This window comes from Dendrobates tinctorius, unplaced genomic scaffold (genome assembly GCF_039654945.1).
Source record: "Dendrobates tinctorius isolate UK_male_01 unplaced genomic scaffold, ASM3965494v1 ptg000081l, whole genome shotgun sequence".
NCBI lineage: Eukaryota > Metazoa > Chordata > Amphibia > Anura > Dendrobatidae > Dendrobates > Dendrobates tinctorius.
The window spans coordinates 18,892,020-18,914,552 of record NW_027361749.1 but is presented as its reverse complement, the minus strand read 5'-3'; the positions used below and the strand labels follow the sequence as shown (position 1 = coordinate 18,914,552).

General features: G+C 47.4%; 1 protein-coding gene across 5 annotated transcripts in view; it reads left to right on the top strand.

The window, feature by feature from the left end:
* The window catches only part of RB1CC1 (RB1 inducible coiled-coil 1), a 179,269-nt gene that overhangs the window by 97,982 nt on the left and 58,754 nt on the right, over positions 1–22,533 (top strand). For all 5 annotated transcript variants that reach the window (XM_073583804.1, XM_073583801.1, XM_073583802.1 and 2 more), the window contains 2 exons: positions 6,085–6,193; positions 17,902–18,109. In XM_073583804.1, the coding sequence (XP_073439905.1) occupies positions 6,085–6,193; positions 17,902–18,109 (317 nt within the window). The remainder of the gene's footprint in view (positions 1–6,084; positions 6,194–17,901; positions 18,110–22,533) is intronic.

Here is a 22,533-nt window from a genome sequence, read left to right as displayed (position 1 = left end):
TCTGTAGGAGGCAGACCGGGATCTCCCCAGATCCGCATTTAATCCTTTTCTTTTCAGGTTTTTGTTGTGTTTTTTAATGATTTCCCCTTTCTTTTTCAGATACAGCATCAGGAAACGGGATGTGAGTTCATCCTGCTTTTCCTATTAATGCGGCTGAGCGAGCAGTGTGGTGTCACCCACATCGCAACTCTCAGGACCGCAGGCAGGACCTTCCCCTATCACCCTCGGGTGCTATGGGCTTATAACGGTGGCCGGACCTAGCCGAGTACCCTCCTCACCCCTCTCCCGGGACAGGGCTGAGAGGAAGACGGCGGTCGCCAGCGGTGACGTTTCCCCTACCATGGCCGTCTTCTGCACCATACGGACATAGTGCGGGTACTGAGGTTCGTTTCTCCCAGCGGCCTGCTGGCTATCGTGGGCCCCTGCGGTCATCCTCCTCAAGGACGTCAGGTAAGCGGATCCAGATGTCCCCTCCAGCCCCGCTCTCAAATATGGCCCCTAGCCCTGCAGCGTTACAGCCAGTACTGCGCTGTATTAAAATAACCACGCTATCAGGATCAGTACCTTTTTGAATTTCCCGCCAGTTTTCCTTCTCCAAGCGCTGTTAGACGCGCTTTTCATTGGGGGGTTCAGCGGTGGCCGCCACAGGCAGCATCCTACCCGGTGGCTGCCCTGTCCCTGTGACTTTACTATCCCTGTGGCCTCCCGGTCTCTGTGGGTCCTGTCCCTGTGGTTTCTTTGCTCCGTGCGCGCCGTCGCTCATGAGGGCAGAGGGAGCACTTTCACTTTCGTTTTAAAAAAAAAAAAAAGTTAAGGAAGCTTCTCCCCTCTCCCTGCGCGCGCTTTCTTCGCGCACTTTTACAGCATATCACAGGGCTGCTTTCACTTCAGCCCTGTCAGTGGGACATTTACCGCGCCCCCTCCTCGGTCCTCTCCCAATCAGGGCTTGGCGATTAAGCCCCGCCCATCGCTAGCGTCTCTTCCTGCCTCTCTCTTCACAAGTTTTCTTTCTGGGGGACACAACGCTGGTTTTTCTGCACCTGAACCTCGGTAGGCTCGGCGCTGCTTCAGCTGACGCTAGAATTAGCTCCCATCCGCGGTTCCACATCAGGCAGTGTTTCTACCCCTTTGACATATGCCCAATCCTGCAGGGGCTCTCTGCTCTAGGACCCACTGTTATTCACTACGCCTGCGCGCGGCGTAAAAAGAAGTGGGTATCAGGTCAGTCATCTCCCTTCTGTCCGCCCTGCAGCCCGTCCTCCATGTCTGCCCCTCAGGAGCACTCCGAGCCCCGGGTTGAGAGCACCCCACCCCCTGAGTGGGTCGTGGCGGTCTCAGTCGGTCTCTGATCTCACGAAAGTGTCTCAATCTCTGGTCCAGGTCTTAGAGTGGTTACCCCAGCTATCTGCAGCCACCTGTGCGCCGACCTCCTCTCACGGTGAGTCGCCAGCACCTGACCGCGACCCTCAGACGGACAAGCCGGGTAGGGGCTCTAGGAAGCGGGTCCTGTCTGGCTCTTCTTCCAGTTCGCAGGGTCCCTCCGCTTCTCCCAGGCTACGCTCTTTGTCTCCATCCTCAACAGACGATCCTAGGTCAGACGATGATTCCCAATCTGCATCTGACTCAGAAGCGGACAACATAGCTAGAACTCGGGATATGGTAGATAGTCTCATATCGGCTATATTCCAAACTCTCAAGATAAAGGAGGCTTGTTTCCTTTAAGAAAGCGAGGCCTCCATCTCGAACCTTTCCTAATCACAAAGAGTTCGACACTTCCTTAGCCAATCACTGGCAACATCCTGAGAAACGTTTTTCAGGCTGCAAGTACTCAGATGTACTATATCCCTTCGATGCAGATCTAGTCACGAAATGAACCAAAGCTCCCGACGTAGATCCACCAGTTTCTCGGATTTCCTCTAAGACGGTTCTTTCCCTTCCGGACGGAGCTTCTCTTAAAGATCCAACAGATAGGCAAATAGAGTTGTTGGCTAAGTCAATTTTTGAGGCATCCGACTCTCCCCTCTGTCCTATCTTCACCTCCGCTTGGGTGGCGAAGGTCATTTCAGCTTGGGCAAAGATTCTGCTCAAACGCATTTCAGCAGCAGTCCCTCAGGACGAGCTGGCGGATTTAGCAGACCAATTTAGTCAGGCGGGAAAATACCTTTTGGCTGCCTCCTTGGACGCGGCTGGGTGCGTAGCAAGAGCTAACAGCAACATAATAGCCATACGCTGCTTTCTTTGGTTGAAGTCGTGGAATGCGAATCTCAGATGCCACTGGTGGAAGGAGCATTTCCCTTCCCCAGTCCCGCCCTAAGAGGTTCTTTAACAAGAAGGCTTCTCGGCCATTTAGGTCCTTTCGCCCCTCCTCTCCCGCAGAAGGTTCATCCCAGCAGTACCGGCATCCTGCTTCCAGAGACCGGAGAAAGCCTTCTTATAAGCCAGCTCCCCGCTGGAGATCCAGAGGTCAGCCCTCCAGGTCTTCAGGCTCCCGATCCGGCAGATTTTCATCTAAGTGACGGGTCACCCCCACCTGGAAATCTTTCCAGGGTGGGAGGCAGACTTTCCTCTTTCAAAGACGCATGGTAATCCATTATCGACGACACTTGGGTCAGGGAAATCATCACATCCGGATACAAAATCGAGTTTTCTTCTCCCCCAGTCACTTCTTTCTGTCTCGATCCCCAAGACAGCGATCACAGATTCCAGGGTTCCTTCAGGCCGTCTCCTCCCTCCTTTCCGCAGGGGTCATCGTTCCCGTTCCTGCAAACGAACGGTTTTTAGGGTTCTACTCGAATCTCTTCGTAGTCCCGAAAAAGGACGGCTCTCTTCGTCCAATTTTGGACCTCAAGTTCCTCAATAGCCACGTGAAGATCCGGAGAGTTTCTCTGTTCTGTGGACATACAGGATGGCTACCTCCACATCCCCATTTCTCTGCGGCATCAGAGATACCTCTGCTTTGCGATTCAGGACAATCACTATCAGTTCACGGCCCTCGCCTTTGGACTAGCCTCCGCTCCCCGTGTCTTTACGAAGGTGATGGCAACAGTCACGGCCATCCTTCGATCCAGAGGGATTCTTATCATCCCTTGCCTGGACGATCTCCTGATCAAGGGTTCGTCCCGCCAAGACTGTCTTCACAGTCTTCAGATAACCCTGGATGCCCTCAGCTGCCTCGGATGGATAGTCAGCGAGGAGAAGTCCATCCTGCGCCCTACCCAACGTCTGACCTTTTTGGGCATGGAGTTCGACACGAACCTAGCCCGGGTGTTTCTACCGAGGGACAAGTTTTCAACCCTTTCCAAAAGGATCCAGCCTCTACAACGCTCGAGGATCAAGTCCCTTCGGTCCTGCATGAGGGTCCTGGGGAAGATGATAGCTTCCATGGAAGCAGTGCCCTTCGCACAATTCCACTCTCGCCCTCTCCAACTATTCCTCCTGTCAGTCTGGGACAGACCTCGTTTTCTCTGGACCGCCCCATTCTTCTTCCGCTCAGGGTCAGCCAGTCGCTGACTTGGTGGACATTGCCGGCGTCAGTTCTCCGTGGAAGGTCTTCCGCCTCGGTGGCAGGTCTTCACCACCGATGCCAGTCTCCTAGGATAGGGGGCGGTTTACCATCAGAAAACGGCCCAAGGGCGCTGGAACGCCTAGGAGACTCTCCTGCCCATCAACCTTCTGGAGATCAGGGCAATCCTCCTTGCTCTCCTTCGTTGGCAGCATCTCCTCGTAGGCAAACCAGTCCGCATTCAGTCAGACAACGCCACGGCTGTGGCGTACAAAAACCACCAGGGCGGTACTCACAGCAGGCAGGTAATGTCAGAAGTGGCAAGGATCCTGCGCTGGGCAGGGCGTCACGTTCCGGCGATCTCCGCTGTTCACATTCCAGGGGTGGAAAATTGGGCAGCCGACTTCTTGAGTCGCCATGGTCTAGCGTCAGGCGAATAGTCCCTTCATCCCACAGTCTTCAGTCAAATATGCCAGCGTTGGGGCACCCCGGACGTCGATCTCATGGCATCTTGGATGAACAACAAAGTTCCTCACTTTGTAGCCAGGTCCAGGAATCCTCTAGCCGTCGGTTGCGACGCCCTAGTAATTCCGTTGTTCCAGCTGCCTTACCTTTTCCTTCCCTTGCCCTCATTCCTAGAGTGGTCAAAAAAGATAGTCAGAGGGCATTCCAGTCATCCTAGTGGCTCCAGATTGGCTGAGACGCCCTTGGTACGCGGAGTTGGTGAACATGCTCGTGGACGTCCCACGAAGGCTTCCAGACCGTACAGATCTTCTCTCGCTAGGCCCTCGTTACCACCAGCATTCTCAGTCTCTGAGTGTAACGGCATGGCCGTTGAGGATGCAATTCCGAAGGATTCAGGGTTTTCCAGCCGGGTCATTCAGACCATGATCAAGGCTCGGAAGCCAGCTTCCTCCCGCATTTACCATAGGTACTGGAAGGCCTTTTTCCGTTAGAGCGATAACGAGGTTCTTCCACTGTCATTCTCCATTCCATCCATTCTTTATTTCCTCCAATCTGGTTTGGATGCGGGCCTATCCCTCAGTACTCTCAAAGGCCAGGTGTCTGCCCTAGCAATCCTCTTCCAGAAGGATCTAGCTTCCTTACGCAAGTGAAGATTTTTCTCCAAGGAGTCACCCATGTGGCTCCTCCTCATCATTCTCCGATAGATCCATGGGATCTCAATCTTGTTCTTGGTGCCCTCCAGTAGGCACCATTCGAACCAATCCAGGACATCCCTCTGTCTTTCATGGCAGGTGTCTATTCTAATCGCCATTACTTCCATCAGGAGAGTTTATGAGCTGGCGGCCTTATCCTGTCGTTCTCCGTACCTTATCCACCAAGATAAGGTTGTTCTCAGGCCAGTTCCTTCTTTCCTTCCAAAGGTGGTATCTTCCTTTCACATTAACGAAGATATCGTCCTTCCATCGTTTTGTCCTACGCCTGCTCTTCCTCTGGTAAAGTCACTCCACAAACTGGACGTAGTGAGAGCCTTGCGTGTTTACCTTGCCAGGACCGCTTCTCATTTCTGAGGGTTGCCGGAAGGGTTTTCCGGCCTCCAAATCCACAATTGCTCGCTGGATTCGGTCTACCATCTGGAAGCCTATCGACTTCAGGAGAAACGGCCCCCTCCGGGAGTGAAAGCCCACTCCACCCGGGCTGTTCGGGCTTCTTGGGCTGTGCGACACCAGGCTTCGGCCTCACAACTTTGCAGGGCCGCGACCTGGTCGTCTTTGCACACCTTTGCGAGGTTCTACAGGGTTCATACCCAGGCCTCGTCTGATGCAGCTCTTGGTAGGAAGGTTCTGCAGGCGGCGGTCGCGCACCGGCCGACCTAAGCCCTTCCTTCTGTCGTTCCATTTATTGCTGTTCCCACCCTCGGGACTGCTTTGGAACGTCCCATGGTATTCTGTGTCCCCCAATAAGGCGATAAAGAAAGAGGGATTTTGGGTTCTTACCGTAAAATCTCTTTCTTGGAGCCTTCATTGGGGGACACAGCACCCTCCCTGTCTAAGTTGTACCGTGCTGGGTCTTCGGGTCCCTTGTTGGGTTGGTACATATGTTCATTGTTTTTGGTTGCTTCTCCTACTGCTTTTTCACCAACTGAGGTGCTTGGTGCCTGTCGGTGGGTGTATACTGCCGGGGAGGAGCTAATTTTCTTGTTTTGCATAGTGTCAGCCTCCTAGCAGCAGCAGCATACACCCATGGTATTCTGTGTCCCCCAATGAAGGCTCCAAGAAAGAGATTTTACGGTAAGAACCCAAAATCCCTCTTTTTTGTTTTCCTTCTCTTTCATTCGTTCCTTCTCTAAAAACATGGAGTGCTTTCTATTGAGTCTGTGTCCCAGCCTGTGTGCTCAGGCCAAATCCTATCAGCACGCTATATAGAATGCCTAAGTCTCTGTAGTAACAGAATGTGCACAATGATCAATCTACCTCCCGTCATCACAAATATTAGTGGTATACTCTTCTGTTTCTCGATATTCGCATAATTAATTAACAAAAAAGATACGTGCATTAGCTCCAGGAAATATATACTGTATATGATTAGTTTTATTACTACATTTCTTCTTTTCCCGATAGACAAACTTTAACACCGTTTTAACAAGGGAGAGACTTAAAAAAGAAAATGTAATTAATGAACTGAGTGAGAAGCTTAAGAGTATTACACAGCAGCAGGAAAGAGATAAAGGTAAGTGGTCACACTGGAGAAGAAGACTAAGATAGTACTAACGTATTTGGGAGGATGTTTATCACAAGACAGTATGTATCTCAGAGATTGCTCTGCTCTTCAGGATAAGCCTGTAGTGTCATGGTATATATGGTGGGGTTGTGTCAATGCAGGAGTTAATCTAAATGTGCTAAAATTCTGTCCCATAAAGATGGCGTGCATGCCTTAAGGCCCCGTCACACATAGCGATTTCGCTAGCGAGATCGCTGCTGAGTCACAAGTTTTGTGACTCAACAGCGATCTCACCAGCGAGATCGCTGTGTGTGACAATGATCAGCGACCGGCCCCCCTGCCGGTATTGCTGATCGCTCTCGGAAAGCCCTTGACATTTCTTTGATCGCTGGTCTCCCGCTGGCCAGCACGCATCGCTGCGTGTGACAGGCGGGAGACCAGCGATCAGCTGGTAACTAAGGTAAACGCAGGGTTTCTAAGCACGGCGCTGTGCTTAGAAACCCTCTGTGTACCTTATTTAGCAGCGCGCTGATGCAGGGAGCTGGTAACTAAGGTACACATGGGGTTTCTAAGTGACGCACGTCCCTTAGATACCAGATGTGTACCTTAGTTACCAGCTCCCTGCATCAGTGCGCTGGTAACTAAAGTACACAGCGACGCCGGGCGCTCGGCGTCGCTAGTGCTGATCGCTGGTGAAGCTGTCTGTTTGACAGCTCACCAGCGATCACATAGCGACTCACCAGCGATCCTGACACGTTGATATCGTTGTCGGGATCGCTGGTGAGTCGCTATGTGAGACGGTACTATTACTCCAAGATAGTGTCTTTTAGCCTTTTTTTTTTTCCACCTCACTATACCGATTTAAAAGTTGCAAGAAAAGGGGTGTAACGTAGTGGAGCTTTGTCAGGAAAAGTATTTTAGGACCCCCTTAAACATTATAGGCAGCCAAACCATCTGATATTGACCAGATGAATCCTCAGTCTAAGGGCCCCATCACACACAGCGATCTCGCTAGCGAGATCGCTGCTGAGTCACAAGTTTTGTGACGCAACAGCGATCTCACCAGTGAGATTGCTGTGTGACACTTACCAGCAACCGGGCCCCCCTGCCGGGTATCGCTGATCGGCCTAGAATGGCCAGGACATTTTTTTTTATCTCTGGTCTCCCGCTGGCCAGCACGCATCACTGCGTGTGGCAGGCGGGAGACCAGCGAGCTGGCGCTGGTAACTAAGGTACACATCGGGTATCTAAGCGGCGCGTAGAAACCCGATGTGTACCTTGATTACCAGCTCCCTGCACCAGTGCGCTGTTAACTAAGGTACACAGTGGGTAACGAAGCGACGTGCATCTCTTGTTACCCACGTGTCGCTGGTGCTGATCTCTGGTGAAGCTGCCTGTTTGGCAGCTTACCAGCGATCATGTAGCGACACACCAGCGATCCTGATAAGGTCATATCGTTGTCGGGATCGCTGATGCGTCGCTATGTGTGACAGGGCCCTAATGTGTATTGGAGCCTCCTCTCTCCCTGAAGGGGGGAAAGAAGGGTTCCTCCTGCCTGCAGGATTTCTCTAAGGATTAGCCGCTGCCAATGAACTGAGCACAGCCTGACTGCTCTGGGTCAATTAGCTGTTTGTATGTGGTTCACACGAGAGCGGAAAACATTGATGGATGGTGATGTTGGACCCCCACTGATCTGATATTGATGAGCTATCCTTGCATGTTTGAATGTACCCTTTGGGCCCCGTCACACATGGCGAGTCACCAGCGATCCCGACAACGATATGAACTTGTCAGGATCGCTGGTGTGTCGCTACATGATCGCTGGTGAGCTGCCAAACAGGCAGCTTCACCAGCGATCAGGACAGCGACACGCAGGTAACAAGCGACGCACTTCGCTTGGTTACCCGCAATGTACGTTAGAGACCAGCGCACTCGTGCAGGGAGCTGGTAACCAAGGTAAACATCAGGCTTCTAAGTGCCGTGCGGCGCTTAGAAACCCCATGTGTACGGTTACCAGCGTCCAGCTCGCTGATCGCTAGTCTCCCACCTGCCACACGCAGTGATGCGTGCTGGCCAGCGGGAGACCAACGATCAAAAAAATGTCCTGGCCATTCCAGCACGAGCAGCGATACCCGGAAGGGGACAGGTCGCTGATAAGTGTCACACACAGCGATCTCGCTGGTGAAATCGCTGTTGCATCACAAAACTTGTGACTCAGCAGCGATCTCGCTAGAGATCGCTGTGTGTGACGGGGGCTTAACAGTAGGATTTACTTGGCTACCAATAGATTGCAATTTGTTCAGAACTGCTGCATGCCATCCCCTTCATTTATCAGAATGTAGTTCTCATGATCATTGACATTGTGAGGAGAACACTGCAGACCACAGATGCAGGGCTAAGTTACAACAAGAGCCACATGAGAGGCAGCGGTCTGTGCTTTGCGCAGCGGCATGCATGTCACATGCATTGTGCAAATTTCCCCCAACCGCCTTATATCTTCACATGCAACAAGCAGCCTGGTGGCCAGCAGCATGTCGGACTATGCAGATTTGCATTTGCACCCATTGCATTCTTGGATTACCACAGATATATACTTTCTGCCCGGTGTTTCATTATTGAGAAGCCTATCAGAGACATTGGCAATGTCAGACATTATGATGACATGACTGATTTTATACGGTAAGATGGGATTGCGCTAGAATATAGAACCCAGGGATGTCTGGGCCTTTTTTCCTGTTTATCTCAAGCACAAGTGGAAGGTTTTTTTCAGTGCTGTTTATATAGATTACTACAAAATACATAGCTCTTCCAACAAATTCTCTGCTGCTGTTGTGCTTTATCTGTAACAAAGAGGTGCTGTGTCTGCCATTTCCGACTGACACTTGAAAAAGAAGAAACCTTTGCAATATTATTATTCATTTTTATAGCGCCATTTATTCCATGGCGCTGTACATGTGAAAAAGGGGCATACAAAGACAAGTACAATAAACGAGAGCAATACGTGGCACACACAAGTGCAAAAGGAGAGAGCACCCTCCTTGCGAGGGCTCACAGTCTACAGCATTAATATATTTAGGGACAAGACATTTAGGAGGTACTTTTTTTCAGAATAATATATTTCTTAGTCTGATCCATGTAACAGTTGTGAAATCCCCCAACAATACAAGTACCGGATAGATTTGTATGATCTAAGGCTGGTTTCACATTAGCGCATTTTCAGCGCGCGCACGGCCGGGGGTAGCTCGGCTCTCTGCCCGTCGTGCCCGCCCCTTCCTTGTAGCGCCGCCTCCTAGCGGACAGCGGCGCCTGCGATCGGCGCACCCTATCTTTAGCATAGGGTGCGCCGATCGTGCGCAGGCCGTGCGCTAGTTGCGCTTTGACCTGCGCTGCGCACTTTTGACGGTGCGCCGTGCGCGCCAAAATCCGAAAAGTTTGATTTTGGCGCGCACGGCGCACCGTCAAAAGTGCGCAGCGCAGGTCAAAGCGCAACTAGCGCACGGCCTGCGCACGATCGGCGCACCCTATGCTAAAGATAGGGTGCGCCGATCGCAGGCGCCGCTGTCCGCTAGGAGGCGGCGCTACAAGGAAGGGGCGGGCACGCCGGGCAGAGAGCCGGATCGGGGGCGGAGCTACCCCCGGCCGTGCGCGCGCTGAAAATGCGCTAATGTGAAACCAGCCTTACAATCGTGATTACGGAGTGTGCCATATATTGTCGTACTGTGAAATTAATTGTAAGATTTCTAGAGACGGCATCACTGAACAGAACCAGGTGATGTAACTATGGATGACTTTCTCGGTGAATGTGAACTAAGGTTGTTCATGATGTTTGCAGTGGACTCAGCATTAAATGGGTTGTCCCTGGTCAAGAAAATCTTGTACTCGTCCTCGGGTCCATCGGCGAATCTCCCTGTGTCTGGCATTGGCTATGTCACTGACGTCACATTGACAACACGGCAGGCAGCCAGTCACTGAACTCGGAGGCTCAGCCATTGTTGATGGAGTGCCCTGCGCAGAGCTTCCGAGTTCACTGATTAGCTGCTGACATGACAGTGCCAGACACCAGGAGCGGAGTATAACAGTGCGAAGATCTCTTGAATAGGGATACGCCCTTTAACCCCTTAATGACTGGAGCTTTTTCGAGGTTTTGCGTCGTCTTTTTTCGCTCCCCTTTTTTCCAGAGCCATAACTTTTCTTATTTTTCTGTCAATATGGCCATGTGAGGGCTTATTTTTTGCGGGACGAATTGTACTTTTGAACGACACCATTGGTTTTACCATGTCGCGTACTCGAAAAAAAATCCAGGTGCAGTGAAATTGTAAAAAAAAGTGCAATCCCACACTTGTTTATTGGTTGGCTTTTTTTGCTAGGTTCACTAAATGCTAAAACTGACCTGCCATTATGATTCTCCAGGTCATTACGAGTTCATAGACGCCAAACAGATTCTTTTTTTATCTAAGGCCTGTTTCATACTTCAGTTTTTTTAAATCAGTCAAAATCCGCCAAAAAGTGAAAATGGCAGATCCGCAAAAATTGTGTAAAAACAGATGCCAGCTGATGGTACGGATCCGTTTTTTTATGGATCCGCTATACTGATTTTTGTACGGATCCGTCAAAAAATGGATCCGTTCCATCCGCTGGCATCCGTTGCATCTGTTTTCTGGCGGATCCGTTTTTCCACTCCTCCAAAATGGGATGCTCCCAAATATGATTGGCTCTTGGAAAATGCTCCCAAATGTGATTGGATACTGGAAACTAGGGACAACTATAATAACACCCTAGATATACAAAATCTTTGAAAGGTTTTAGAGCTAGTGGCAGCGATGGAAGGAGTTAGTGCGAGTATGGAAGGAGTTATTGCGAGTATTGACAGCTTCTGTGTGGAATTTGATCTTCACTGCAATCGGTTGGCAATTATTGCTCTCCAGAGGGAGAAAAGAAGACTGCAAATGGGTTTTACCAAGTATTGTGTTACCAAGTGTTGTGTTACCAAGTGTTGGTTATTTTTAAACTTTTACACTGTGAAATGATACCAAGTGTTGGGTTTTACCAAGCATTGTGTTACCAAGTGTTGTTTTTTATTTACCTTGTACACAACCGGTGTACTGTAAAATGTTACCAAGTGTTGTGTTTTGTTTACCTTTTACACCACCGGTGTACTTTGAACCTTTCCTAAGAAATAAGGAACAAAAAAGAAACTACACAATAAAGTTCTTTGAAAAAAAAAACATTGTTTATTAGTGATTTTTTCAAAGTTATTTTTTTTTGAAACTTTGTTGTTTTTTTTGTATATATTTAACTTTTTTTTTTGTTAAATTTTGTAAAACTTTTTTTTTGTATATATTTTACCTTTTTGTTTTTTTTAGAAAAAAAACAATTTAAAACATTATAAATGCTGGTACTGTTGGGTGGAGATAGTATCGGAGGGGTTAACAGGGTTGACCACATCGAGGGGAGGGTAGAGGACTGGGAAGGGAGTTGGTGAGGATCAGAAGTGGAAGGGGAGTTGAAAACATGTGGTTGGGACGGGAGTGGATGGACAGACGAGGTTTGTGGGTATATTGAAGGTGTATGTGGGGGTGGGTATGGTGAGGGCATTGGGGTATAATGCAATGGGGAAGGAAGGTACTGGGAAGAATGGAATGGGGAACTAGAGAAAGGAGAGGGAGTGGTAGGAGGAGGAATGGTTGTATGATGGATGGTGGTGGAAGGATAGACAGGGGAAGGATGGTCAGGGAGAGGTTGGAATGCTTCGGACAATACTTCCACTAGAGCATTGTGACAGGCTTGCATCACACGCATCTGCTGGTGAGTACTTAAACCTTCCATTTGCCGGACAGCGGATTGAAAAAAAATTTGTCTCGGTGTCTGGTTTGATTCTAAATTCATCTGTTCCATGTATCTTCTGAGTTCCATGATACTTTGATTGATCATGGTCAACCCAGAAGATAACTGTTGTCCATAAGTCTGGAAACCATGCTGGACAGATGAGTTGAGACTCAAACAGTCAGACAAGGTCATCCTTTCCTTATCTCTCAGATGCTGCCGACCAGAACCAAAGGTTGGTCGAGATGTTGCGGCAGTGTCTGAGGGGTGGGGAACAGGGTACAAGTTGTCACCAGCAGCTTCATGTGATGAAGTCTGCCCTGCTGCTCCAGTGCTGATGGAGGGGATAGAGGGACGAGACAAGAGGGAAGGTAGAGAGGGGTCGGATACCTCGATGTGGTCACCGGGGGCGGTCTCACAAGGGATCACTCCAGAGGGAGGCAACTCTGATGCAGGCTCCCAAGTGCTGCAGATGGTGCTAAAAAAAGAGAAAAAAATATATATTAAAGATATTGATATTTAATGTAACTGTGCTGAAAAAAAAAAATTGGTTAAACATGTAAACATTTGTACAACAGAAATGGTTTGTGGAATATTTACCTTCTGGACACCATAGTCGACCGGAGGAACCCCAGGGCTCTGTAGTTCTTATACTGGGTTCCCCAGCATCCTCCCGATCCACTCGGGGCCTGCATCTCCTTGTTGAAGTCCCTCTTGAAGCGATCCCTGAGCGACCGCCACCTTGTGATAACCCTGTCACCTGTGAAGAAAAAAAAAATGTTTAGTATTCAACACTTCACATGCTGGAATATAAGTTACTGAATTTGTAATACTTACGCACTAAATCCCTGGCCCTCGCATTGAGCTCCTCCCAGTTCTCTATAACTGCGGAACACACTTCATCCCAGAGCCGTCGGTTGGTCGGCATGCAAACGGTTGCCCATGTTCCACAGCGGCTCCCGTGTTTCAACCTCATGGATGAGGTCATCCGTCTCGATTGTGAGACCCTCCTCGACTGGTCTCCGGGGAGCACACTGTGAAACCTGTGAAGAAAAAAAAATACCAAAAAAAAAAATTACATTCAATTCGAACACATGATGTTCATTACTCAAATAACCAAATAGGGTTACTTACCGTTTGCCGACCACTAGAGGCATCACCTTGACGACCCTGGGATGTCCTGGGAGTCGCTCTAGTGCGGGCACCAGATTGTGAAGACTGTAAAAAAAAAAAAAAAAAAAAAATTTTTGATTTGGATGGATGCGTAGTTATTGTATGTGCGCTGTAATGAATGTTTGTGTTGGGTGTAGCATTATGTCTGTATGTGCTAAACTTACACTCTGCGCACCCCCCTCCTTGTGTCTCTCCACCCTTCATGTCTCCTCCTGGAAGCTCCTCTGAATCAGCTTCCTGTGAAAACATAATACATGGATATAGGGTTTAAAAAAAAAAAGTAAATAAGAGTTTAAAAAAAAAAAAAAATTATTTACCTCAGTTCGCTGGTGATGTGAGGGGGAGCTTTCAGGAGAAGACATTCCTGCGATCTGGCTTGCGGGTCAGCTGCGGTGTGGCTGCTGCTGCGGATCTGCAGTCCTTCCTGAAGTGATCTGCAAGTATAAAGACACTTGTTAAGCTACTATACTAAAGGGCCAGTCACACTAAGAGATATCGCTAGCAATATCGCTATAACTAGTGACGTTATAGCGATATTGCTAGCGATATCTCTGTGTGTGATACTTGCCTACGACTGGCACCCCCGCTGGTTTTCGCTGATCACGCGAGAACGTTCAGTACTGTTTCTCGTCGTCAGCTTCCTGCGGCGCTTCCTGCTGTGACGACGAGCGACGCGTGGAGGCAGGCGGGAGGACGTCAGGATCGCCGTGTCTGACAGGTAAGTAGCGACCCCCGTCCCCAGCGATGTTGCTGGTGAGATCTGCCTGTGTGGCAGCTCACTAGCGACCACTTAGCGATGTACCAGCGATCCTGACAGCGTCATATCGCTGGTCGGAATCGCTGGTACATCGCTAAGTGTGACAGTACCTAAAGGATATCACAAGCTTTCAGGCCTTTATACTTACTGAGAAAATTCCACTCTTCTGTGTGGGTCTGCTGCGGCCTGGTGGGTTGGATGCAGCCTGGTGGGTTTCCTGCGGACTGGCGGGTGTGCGGTACTTCCTGAAATGATATGAAAGTGAAAAAAAAATTTAAATAGCATAAAAAAAATAAATCTTCATTGGTATGTAATGTGTGTAATTCCCTGAAACTCAGTATACGCACAGTTTTAAGTGTTTGCATGTGTAAATTCCCTTACAATCTCTCACTGACAGTGTAACCACACTGATTGCAGGTGTGTAATTCCTGTGTATACCCACACTGTGTGTTTGCATGTGTTTGAATTCCCTGAAAAACTCACCGAGAGTGTAACCACAGTGATTGAAGGTGTGTAATTGTTGTGTATACCCACTTTGTGTTTGCATGTGTTTGAATTCCCTGAAAAACTCTCACCGAGAGTGTAACCACAGTGATTGAAGGTGTGTAATTATTGTGTATAACCACTTTGTGTTTGCATATGTTTGAATTCCCTGAAAAACTGTCACCAAGAGTAAACACAAGTGTATGAATGTATAAATTGCAATCTCTCACTTGAGAGTATAACCACACTTGTATACCAAAACCCAAAAATTAATTTAACTTTATGGTACATAACCATACTTAATTTTACCTGGTTTTAAAATGATACTACAGAGATTTTTTTCAAAAGTTTTTTTTTTTTTTTTTTTTTTAGTTTATAAATTTTTTTTTTTCCACAAATAGGAGCTACTCCGCTTTTTATTTTAAATACCACAATAAATGAAAAATAAACACTGATATACAACAGATACACCACATACATTAATCACACCACAATTGCAAATATGAAAATAAAATGCAATACACATGCAGCAGAAAAACAAAGTATGAAAAAAAACCACACACAAACACGCATGACACACACAGACAGGCTACACACACACACACACACACACACACTCCAGGGTCTTGCAGGTGGAAGACTTGCAGCTGGGCAGGCAGGTTTTATAGCTCTAGCTCGGTCTTCTTCTATCAGTCTGGCTGGTGTCGGATGTCTGGCTCTGTGTTTTCAGTGTGGCTGGTGCCGGATGTCTGGCTCTGTGTTTTCAGTGTGGCTGGTGCCGGATGTCTGGGCCCAAATACACCACATACAATACCATCTACACCAAATACAATGCACACAGAACACAATCCAAGCATACTTGCAAATATTAAAATAAAATTACAGTAGTATGAAAATAAAATTCTGTACACATGCAACAGAAAAACAATTAAAGTATCAAAAAAAACAAACACGCATGACACACACACACAGACAGGCCACACACACACAGACAGACAAGCCATGGACACACACAGACATGCCCCACACAAATAATTTTAATACTCTCACAATTGCAGGCTTTTAGTGGCTTGGTAGCAAGCAGGCCTCTCTCTGTCCTGGCTTGTGGCTGGGCAGCTGGGCAGATCTCTTGCAGCTGGGGTATGGCAGGCTGGAAGGCTCTCTCTTCTGGGCAGGTGCTGTCTGTCTGTGTGGCTCTGACTCTTCAGTCTGGCTGGTGCCGGATGTCTGGGCCCAATGATTAATTAGCCCACCTTATATAGTTTTGGGACTGTCTGGGAAAAGTATCTTTTTTTTCTGAGCATGCTCAGTGCGATTTAGCGGATTCCGCTGGCGGATTCCGCAAAATAGCGGATCCTGGCGGATCCGCCGCCCATATGGACGCCTATGGGCGGCGGATCCGCCGGGATCCGCTATTTTGACGGCACCAAAAAACGTTGCAAGCTCCATCCACCTCTGACAGAATCCGCCAGGAATATGGCGGATCCGCCGAATACCGGACTTAACGGACGACAATCCGCCACTAATGTATCTCTATGGGAAAAATGGCGGATCCGCCATTTTCACTTTTTGGCGGATTTTGACTGATTTGAAAAAACTGAAGTGTGAAACAGGCCTAAGTGGTGAAGAAAAATTCCAAAATTTGCACACACAAAAAAATTGCGCCAATTTCCGATACCCGTAGCGCCTTCATTTTTCGTGATCTCAGGCTGGGTCAGGACTTATTTCTTGCATGCCGAGCTGTCGTTTTTAATTATACCAATTTTGTGCAGATACGTTCTTTTGATCGCCCGTTATTGAATTTTGAATTTTAATGCAATGTCGCGGTGACCAAAAAAAGTACTTCTGGCGTTTCGATTTTTTTTTTCTTGCTATGCCGTTTAGTGATCAGGTTAAAACTTTTTTTTTTATTGATAGATTGCGCGATTCTGAGCACGGCGATACCCAATATGTGTATGTGTGTTTTTTTAATTGTTTTATTTTGTATGGGGCGAAAGGGGGATGATTAAGGCCGGTTTCACATTAGCGCATCTTCAGCGCGCGCACGGCCGGGGGTAGCTCCGCCCCCGATCCGGCTCTCTGCCCGGCGTGCCCGCCCCTTGCTTGTAGCGCCGCCTCCTAGCGGACAGCGGCGCCTGCGATCGGCGCACCCTATCTTTAGCATAGGGTGCGCAGATCGTGCGCAGGCCGTGCGCTAGTTGCGCTTTGACCTGCGCTGCGCACTTTTGACGGTGCGCCGTGCGCGCCAAAATCCGAAAAGTTTGATTTTGGCGCGCACGGCGCACCGTCAAAAGTGCGCAGCGCAGGTCAAAGCGCAACTAGCGCACGGCCTGCGCACGATCTGCGCACCCTATGCTAAAGATAGGGTGCGCCGATCGCAGGCGCCGCTGTCCGCTAGGAGGCGGCGCTACAAGCAAGGGGCGGGCACGCCGGGCAGAGAGCCGGATCGGGGGCGGAGCTACCCCCGGCCGTGCGCGCGCTGAAAATGCGCTAATGTGAAACCGGCCTTAAACATTTTTTTTTTTTTTTTTTTTTTTTTCAGATTTTTAAAAACATTTTTTTGTTAACTTTTGGTATGCTTCAATAGCTACCATGGATGGCTAGAAGCTGCCATAGCTTGATCGGCTCTGCTACATAGAGGCGATGCTCAGATCACCTCTCTGTAGCAGAATGCCAGCATTGCTATGAGCCGACCACAGGGTGGCGCTCATAGCAATCCTGCATCAACAACCATAGACGTCTCAAAGAGACCCCTGTTTGTTATGCCGACGCACTGATTACCCCCGATCACGTGACAGGGGTCAGCGGTGCACATATTTCCAGCCGATGGCTGTGTTAAACGTTTGACAGCGGCATTTAACTAGATAATAGGCGCGAGTGGATCGCGATTCCACCCGCGCCTATTGCGTGCACGTCAGCTGTTCAAAACAGCCGACATGTCCCGGCTTTAATACGGGCTCACCACTGGAACCCTCATCAAAGCGGTGGTACTGCCATTGGACGTAATATAACGTCCAATGGCAGTTAGGGGTTAAGTATTATATGCTTAGTTGACAGGAAATATGGGTTTTAGGAAGGAGAAGTAAAAAAATATGATTTGTGAGATGATACAGTTTCATGTTTAGATCAAGACTAAAAAAGAGTGAAATATACGTGTTACGTTCCTTGTGGTAATTAACGTACAGTAAAATTTGGTCAGCAAGCAAAAGAAGCAAAAATAGTCAATGCAAATAAGCAAAATGTTGTAATTGTAAGATTGGGATCTTACCTACAGAAACGGTAACCTGTATTCTCATGAAGAACATGGCGGTGGGAAGTCCTAAGAGTGGTTACTTAATAGGGCACATACGAACATGAGTGTAGACACCCCTATAGCTAGGCTCATGGCACATTCATGTAGCTGGTTTGCAATTACTGTACACTGAGGAGGTATGCAGCAGCTTCTCACCCATCTCTTCTGTGTTTTTTTTTTTTTTTTAAGATTTAATTGAAACACTATCTGAAGACCGAGCACGTTTACTTGAGGAAAAGAAGAAACTTGATGAGGATGTATGCAAGCTAAGGAGTTTAATGTCTTCGACTCACACGGTTCCTTTCTCTGAACCTAGTGGAGCCTTCGTGCCTGAACTTTCATGTGAATATGAAGATAGAATGGAGCCCACTTTAGAAATCAGTATGACCGCTGTGCAGTAAGTGCCGTCTCTGTGTTTGGCTAAACTGTTTTCATAGATTAAAAGAGTGTTAACTAAAGATTTGCACGTGTTCTAATAATGTCTTATATGAGCATGCTTGGTTGTTATCCGAACATCTGGGCATGCTCGTATATTATGTACGAGTCTCTGCGGCTGCATGTCATTTGGTGCTGTTAGACAGCCTTAACACACAAAGATTCCACAACAAACAGGCAATCCATATATACACTCACTGGCCACTTTATTAGGTACACCATGCTAGTAAGGGGTTGGACCCCCTTTTGCCTTCAGAACTGCCTCAATTCTTCGTGGCAGAGATTCAACAAGGTGCTGGAAGCATTCCTCAGAGATTTTGGACCATATTGACATGATGGCATCACACAGTTGGCGCAGATTTGTCGGCTGCACATCCCTGATGCGAATCTCCCGTTCCACCACATCCCAAAGATGCTCTATTGGATTGAGATCTGGTGACTGAGGAGGCCATTTGAGTACAGTAAACTCATTGTCATGTTCAAGAAACCAATCTGAGATGATTCGAGCTTTATGACATGGCGCATTATCCTGCTGAAAGTAGCCATCAGATGTTGGGTACATTGTGGTCATAAAGGGATGGACATGGTCAGCAACAATACTCAGGTAAGCTGTGGCGTTGCAACGATGCTCAATTGGTACCAAGGGGCCCAAAGAGTGCCCAGAAAAAATTCCCCACACCATGACACCACCACCACCAGCCTGAACCGTTGATACAAGGCAGGATGGATCCATGCTTTCATGTTGTTTACGCCAAATTCTGACCCTACCATCCGAATGTCGCAGCAGAAATCGAGACTCATCAGACCAGGCAACGTTTTTCCAATCTTCTACTGTCCAATTTCGATGAGCTTGTGCAAATTGTAGCCTCAGTTTCCTGTTCTTAGCTGAGAGGAGTGGTACCCAGTGTGGTCTTCTGCTGCTGTAGCCCATCTGCCTCAAAGTTCGACGCACTGTGCGTTCAGAGATGCTCTTCTGCCTACCTTGGTTGTAACGGGTGGCAATTTGAGTCACTGTTGCCTTACTATCAGCTCGAACCAGTCTGCCCATTCTCCTCTGACCTCTGGCATCAACATGGCATTTCCGGCCACAGAACTGCCGCTCACTGGATTTTTTTTCTTTTTCGGACCATTCTCTGTAAACCCTAGAGATGGTTGTGCGTGAAAATCCCAGTAGATCAGCAGTTTCTGAAATTCTCAGACCAGCCCTTCTGGCACCAACAATCATGCCACGTTCAAAGGCACTCAAATCACCTTTCTTCCCCATACTGATGCTCGGTTTGAACTGCAGGAGATTGTCTTGACCATGTCTACATGCCTAAATGCACTGAGTTGCCGCCATGTGATTGGCTGATTAGAAATTAAGTCTTAACACACAGTTGGACAGGTGTACCTAATAAAGTGGCCAGTGAGTGTATGTATATATATATATATATATATATATATATATATATATATATATATATATTCAGTCATATGTTAAAGTTTGGGCACCCCTATTAATGTTAACCTTTTTTCTTTATAACAATTTTGTTTTTTGCAACAGCTATTTCAGTTTCATATATCTAATAACTGATGGACTCAGTTATATTTCTGGATTCAAATGAGGTTTATTGTACTAACAGAAAATGTGCAATCTGCATTTTAACAAAATTTGACCTGTGCAAAAGTACGGGCACCTCAACATAAAAGTGACATTAATATTTCGTAGATCCTCCTTTTTCAAAAATAACAGCCTCTAGTCGCTTCCTGTAGCTATTAATGAGTTCCTGGATCCTGGATGAAGGTATTTGTGACCATTCCTGTTTCCAAAGCAATTCCAGTTCAGTTAAGTTTGATGGTCGCCGAGCATGGACAGCCTGCTTCAAATCATCCCACAGATGTTCAATGATATTCAGGTCTGGGGACTGGGATGGCCATTCCAGAACATTGTAATTGTTCCTCTGCATGAATGCCTGGGTAGATTTGGAGCGGTGTTTTGGATCATTGCCTTGCTGAAACATCTATCCCCTGCGTAACTTCAACTTCGTCACTGTTTCTTGCACATTATTGTCAAGTATCTGCTGATACTGAGTTGAATCCATTCGACCCTCAACTTTAACAAGATTCCCGATGCTGGCATTGGCCACACAGCCCCAAAGCATGATGGAACCTCCACCAAATTTTACTGTGGGTAGCAAGTGTTTTTCTTGGAATGCTGTTTTTTATCCTCCATGCATAACGCCTTTTTGTATGACCAAACAACTCAATCTTTGTTTCATCAGTCCACAGGACCTTCTTCCAAAATGTGACTGGCTTGTCCAAATGTGCTTTTGCATACCTCAGGCGACTCTGTTTGTGGCGTGCTTGCAGAAACTGCTTCTTTCGCATCACTCTCCCATACAGCTTCTCCTTGTGCTAAGTGCGCTGTATTGTCGACCGATGCACAGTGACACCATCTGCAGCAAGATGATGCTGCAGGTCTTTGGAGGTGGTCTGTGGATTGTCCTTGACTGTTCTCACCATTCTTCTTCTCTGCCTTTCTGATATTTTTCTTGGCCTGCCACTTCTGGGCTTAAGAAGAACTGTACCTGTGTTCTTCCATTTCCTTACTATGTTCCTCACAGTGGAAACTGACAGGTTAAATCTCTGAGACAACTTTTTGTATCCTTCCCCTGAAAAGCTATGTTGAATAATCTTTGTTTTCAGATCATTTGAGAGTTGTTTTGAGGAGCCCATGATGCCACTCTTCATAGGAGAATCAAATAGGAGAACTACTTGCAAGTGGCCACCTTAAATACCTTTTCTCATAATTTTATACACCTGGCTATGAAGTTCAAAGCTCAATGAGGTTACAAAACCAATTTAGTGCTTCAGGAAGTCAGTAAAAAGTAGTTAGGAGTGTTAAAATCAAGAAAATGATAAGGGTGCCCATACTTTTGCACCGGTCAAATTTTGATTAAATGCAGATTGCATATTTTCTGTTAGTACAATAAACCTCATTTGAATCCAGAAATATAACTGAGTCCATCAGTTATTAGATATATGAAACTGAAATAGCTGTTGCAAAAACCAAAATTGTTATAAAGAAAAAAGGTTAACATTAATAGGGGTGCCCAAACTTTAACATATGATATATATATATATATATATATATATATATATATATATATATATGTATGTATGTAATTTTTTAATATTTACAAATTGCAAAAAGGAAAATGGGCCGATACAAAAGTTCGGGCACCCTTGGAGATTTGTGTGCTCAGATCATTTTGACCGCGATTTCGGACCTTTATTTAGTCTGTTGTGGCTTCTTCACTATCATCTATAGCAGAGGCCAAGTGATACAAATTTCCCAGCTTTATAAAAGCCCAGCATCCTCTAACCTTGTTCCAAAAAACAGCAGCCATGGGTTCTTCTAAGCAGCTGCCTAGTGCTCTGAAAATGGAGGAGTCCCACAAAGCAGGAGAATGCTATAAGAAGATTGCAAAGTGTTTTCAAGTTGCCCTTTCCTCAGTTTGAAATGTAATTAAAGGCCCCGTCACACACAGCGATCTCGCTAGCGAGATCGATGATTTTGTGACGCCACAGCGAGATCGATGTGTGTGACAGGGATCAGCGACCGATGGCCAGCACACATCGCTGCGTGTGGCGGCGCGATATCAGCGACGCTGGTTTCTAATGTAAACATCGCGGATATCCAGGAGTCACTCGGCTCTTAGATACCCGATGTTTACCTTGGAAACCAGCGTGTACACCGGTTTCCAAGGTAAACAGCGGATATCCAGGAGCCACGGCTCCTGGATACCCAATGTTTACATTAGAAACCAGCTGATCGCTGGAGGGGCTGTCTTGTGACAGCTCACCAGCGATCAGCCTAGCGATGTCCCAGCGATCCCATCATGTCGGATCGTTGGTGGGATCGCTGTGACATCGTTATGTGTAACGGGGCTTTAAGAAATGACAGGAGCAGATAAGATCAAGATAAGGTCTGGAAGATCACGCAAAACTTAATTGATAGCTGCTTTTAGAATTGCTATAGAGGCAACTCAGAAGCCCCCTCTTGACTGCAAAAGACGTTCAGAAAGATTTAGCAGACTCTGGAATTGTGATACATTGTTCTACTTTTCTCCTTCGCCTCATTGGGGGACACAGATACTGTGGGTGTATGCTTCTGCCGCTAGGAGGCTGACACAAAGTGAAAAAATGAGGTTAGCTCCTCCTCCGTCATATACACCCTCGCCCCTATTGCGGGCGTAACTCAGTGTTTTGCTTAGTGTCCATGGAGGCGCACACGTCTGGTTTTGCTCCAGACTTTTTCTTTTTTTTTTTTTCTTTTTCTTATCCCATGAAGATGAGACAGGGGCGACGGACCCTATTGAAAGGGTCCGATCTCCCTAAACCATC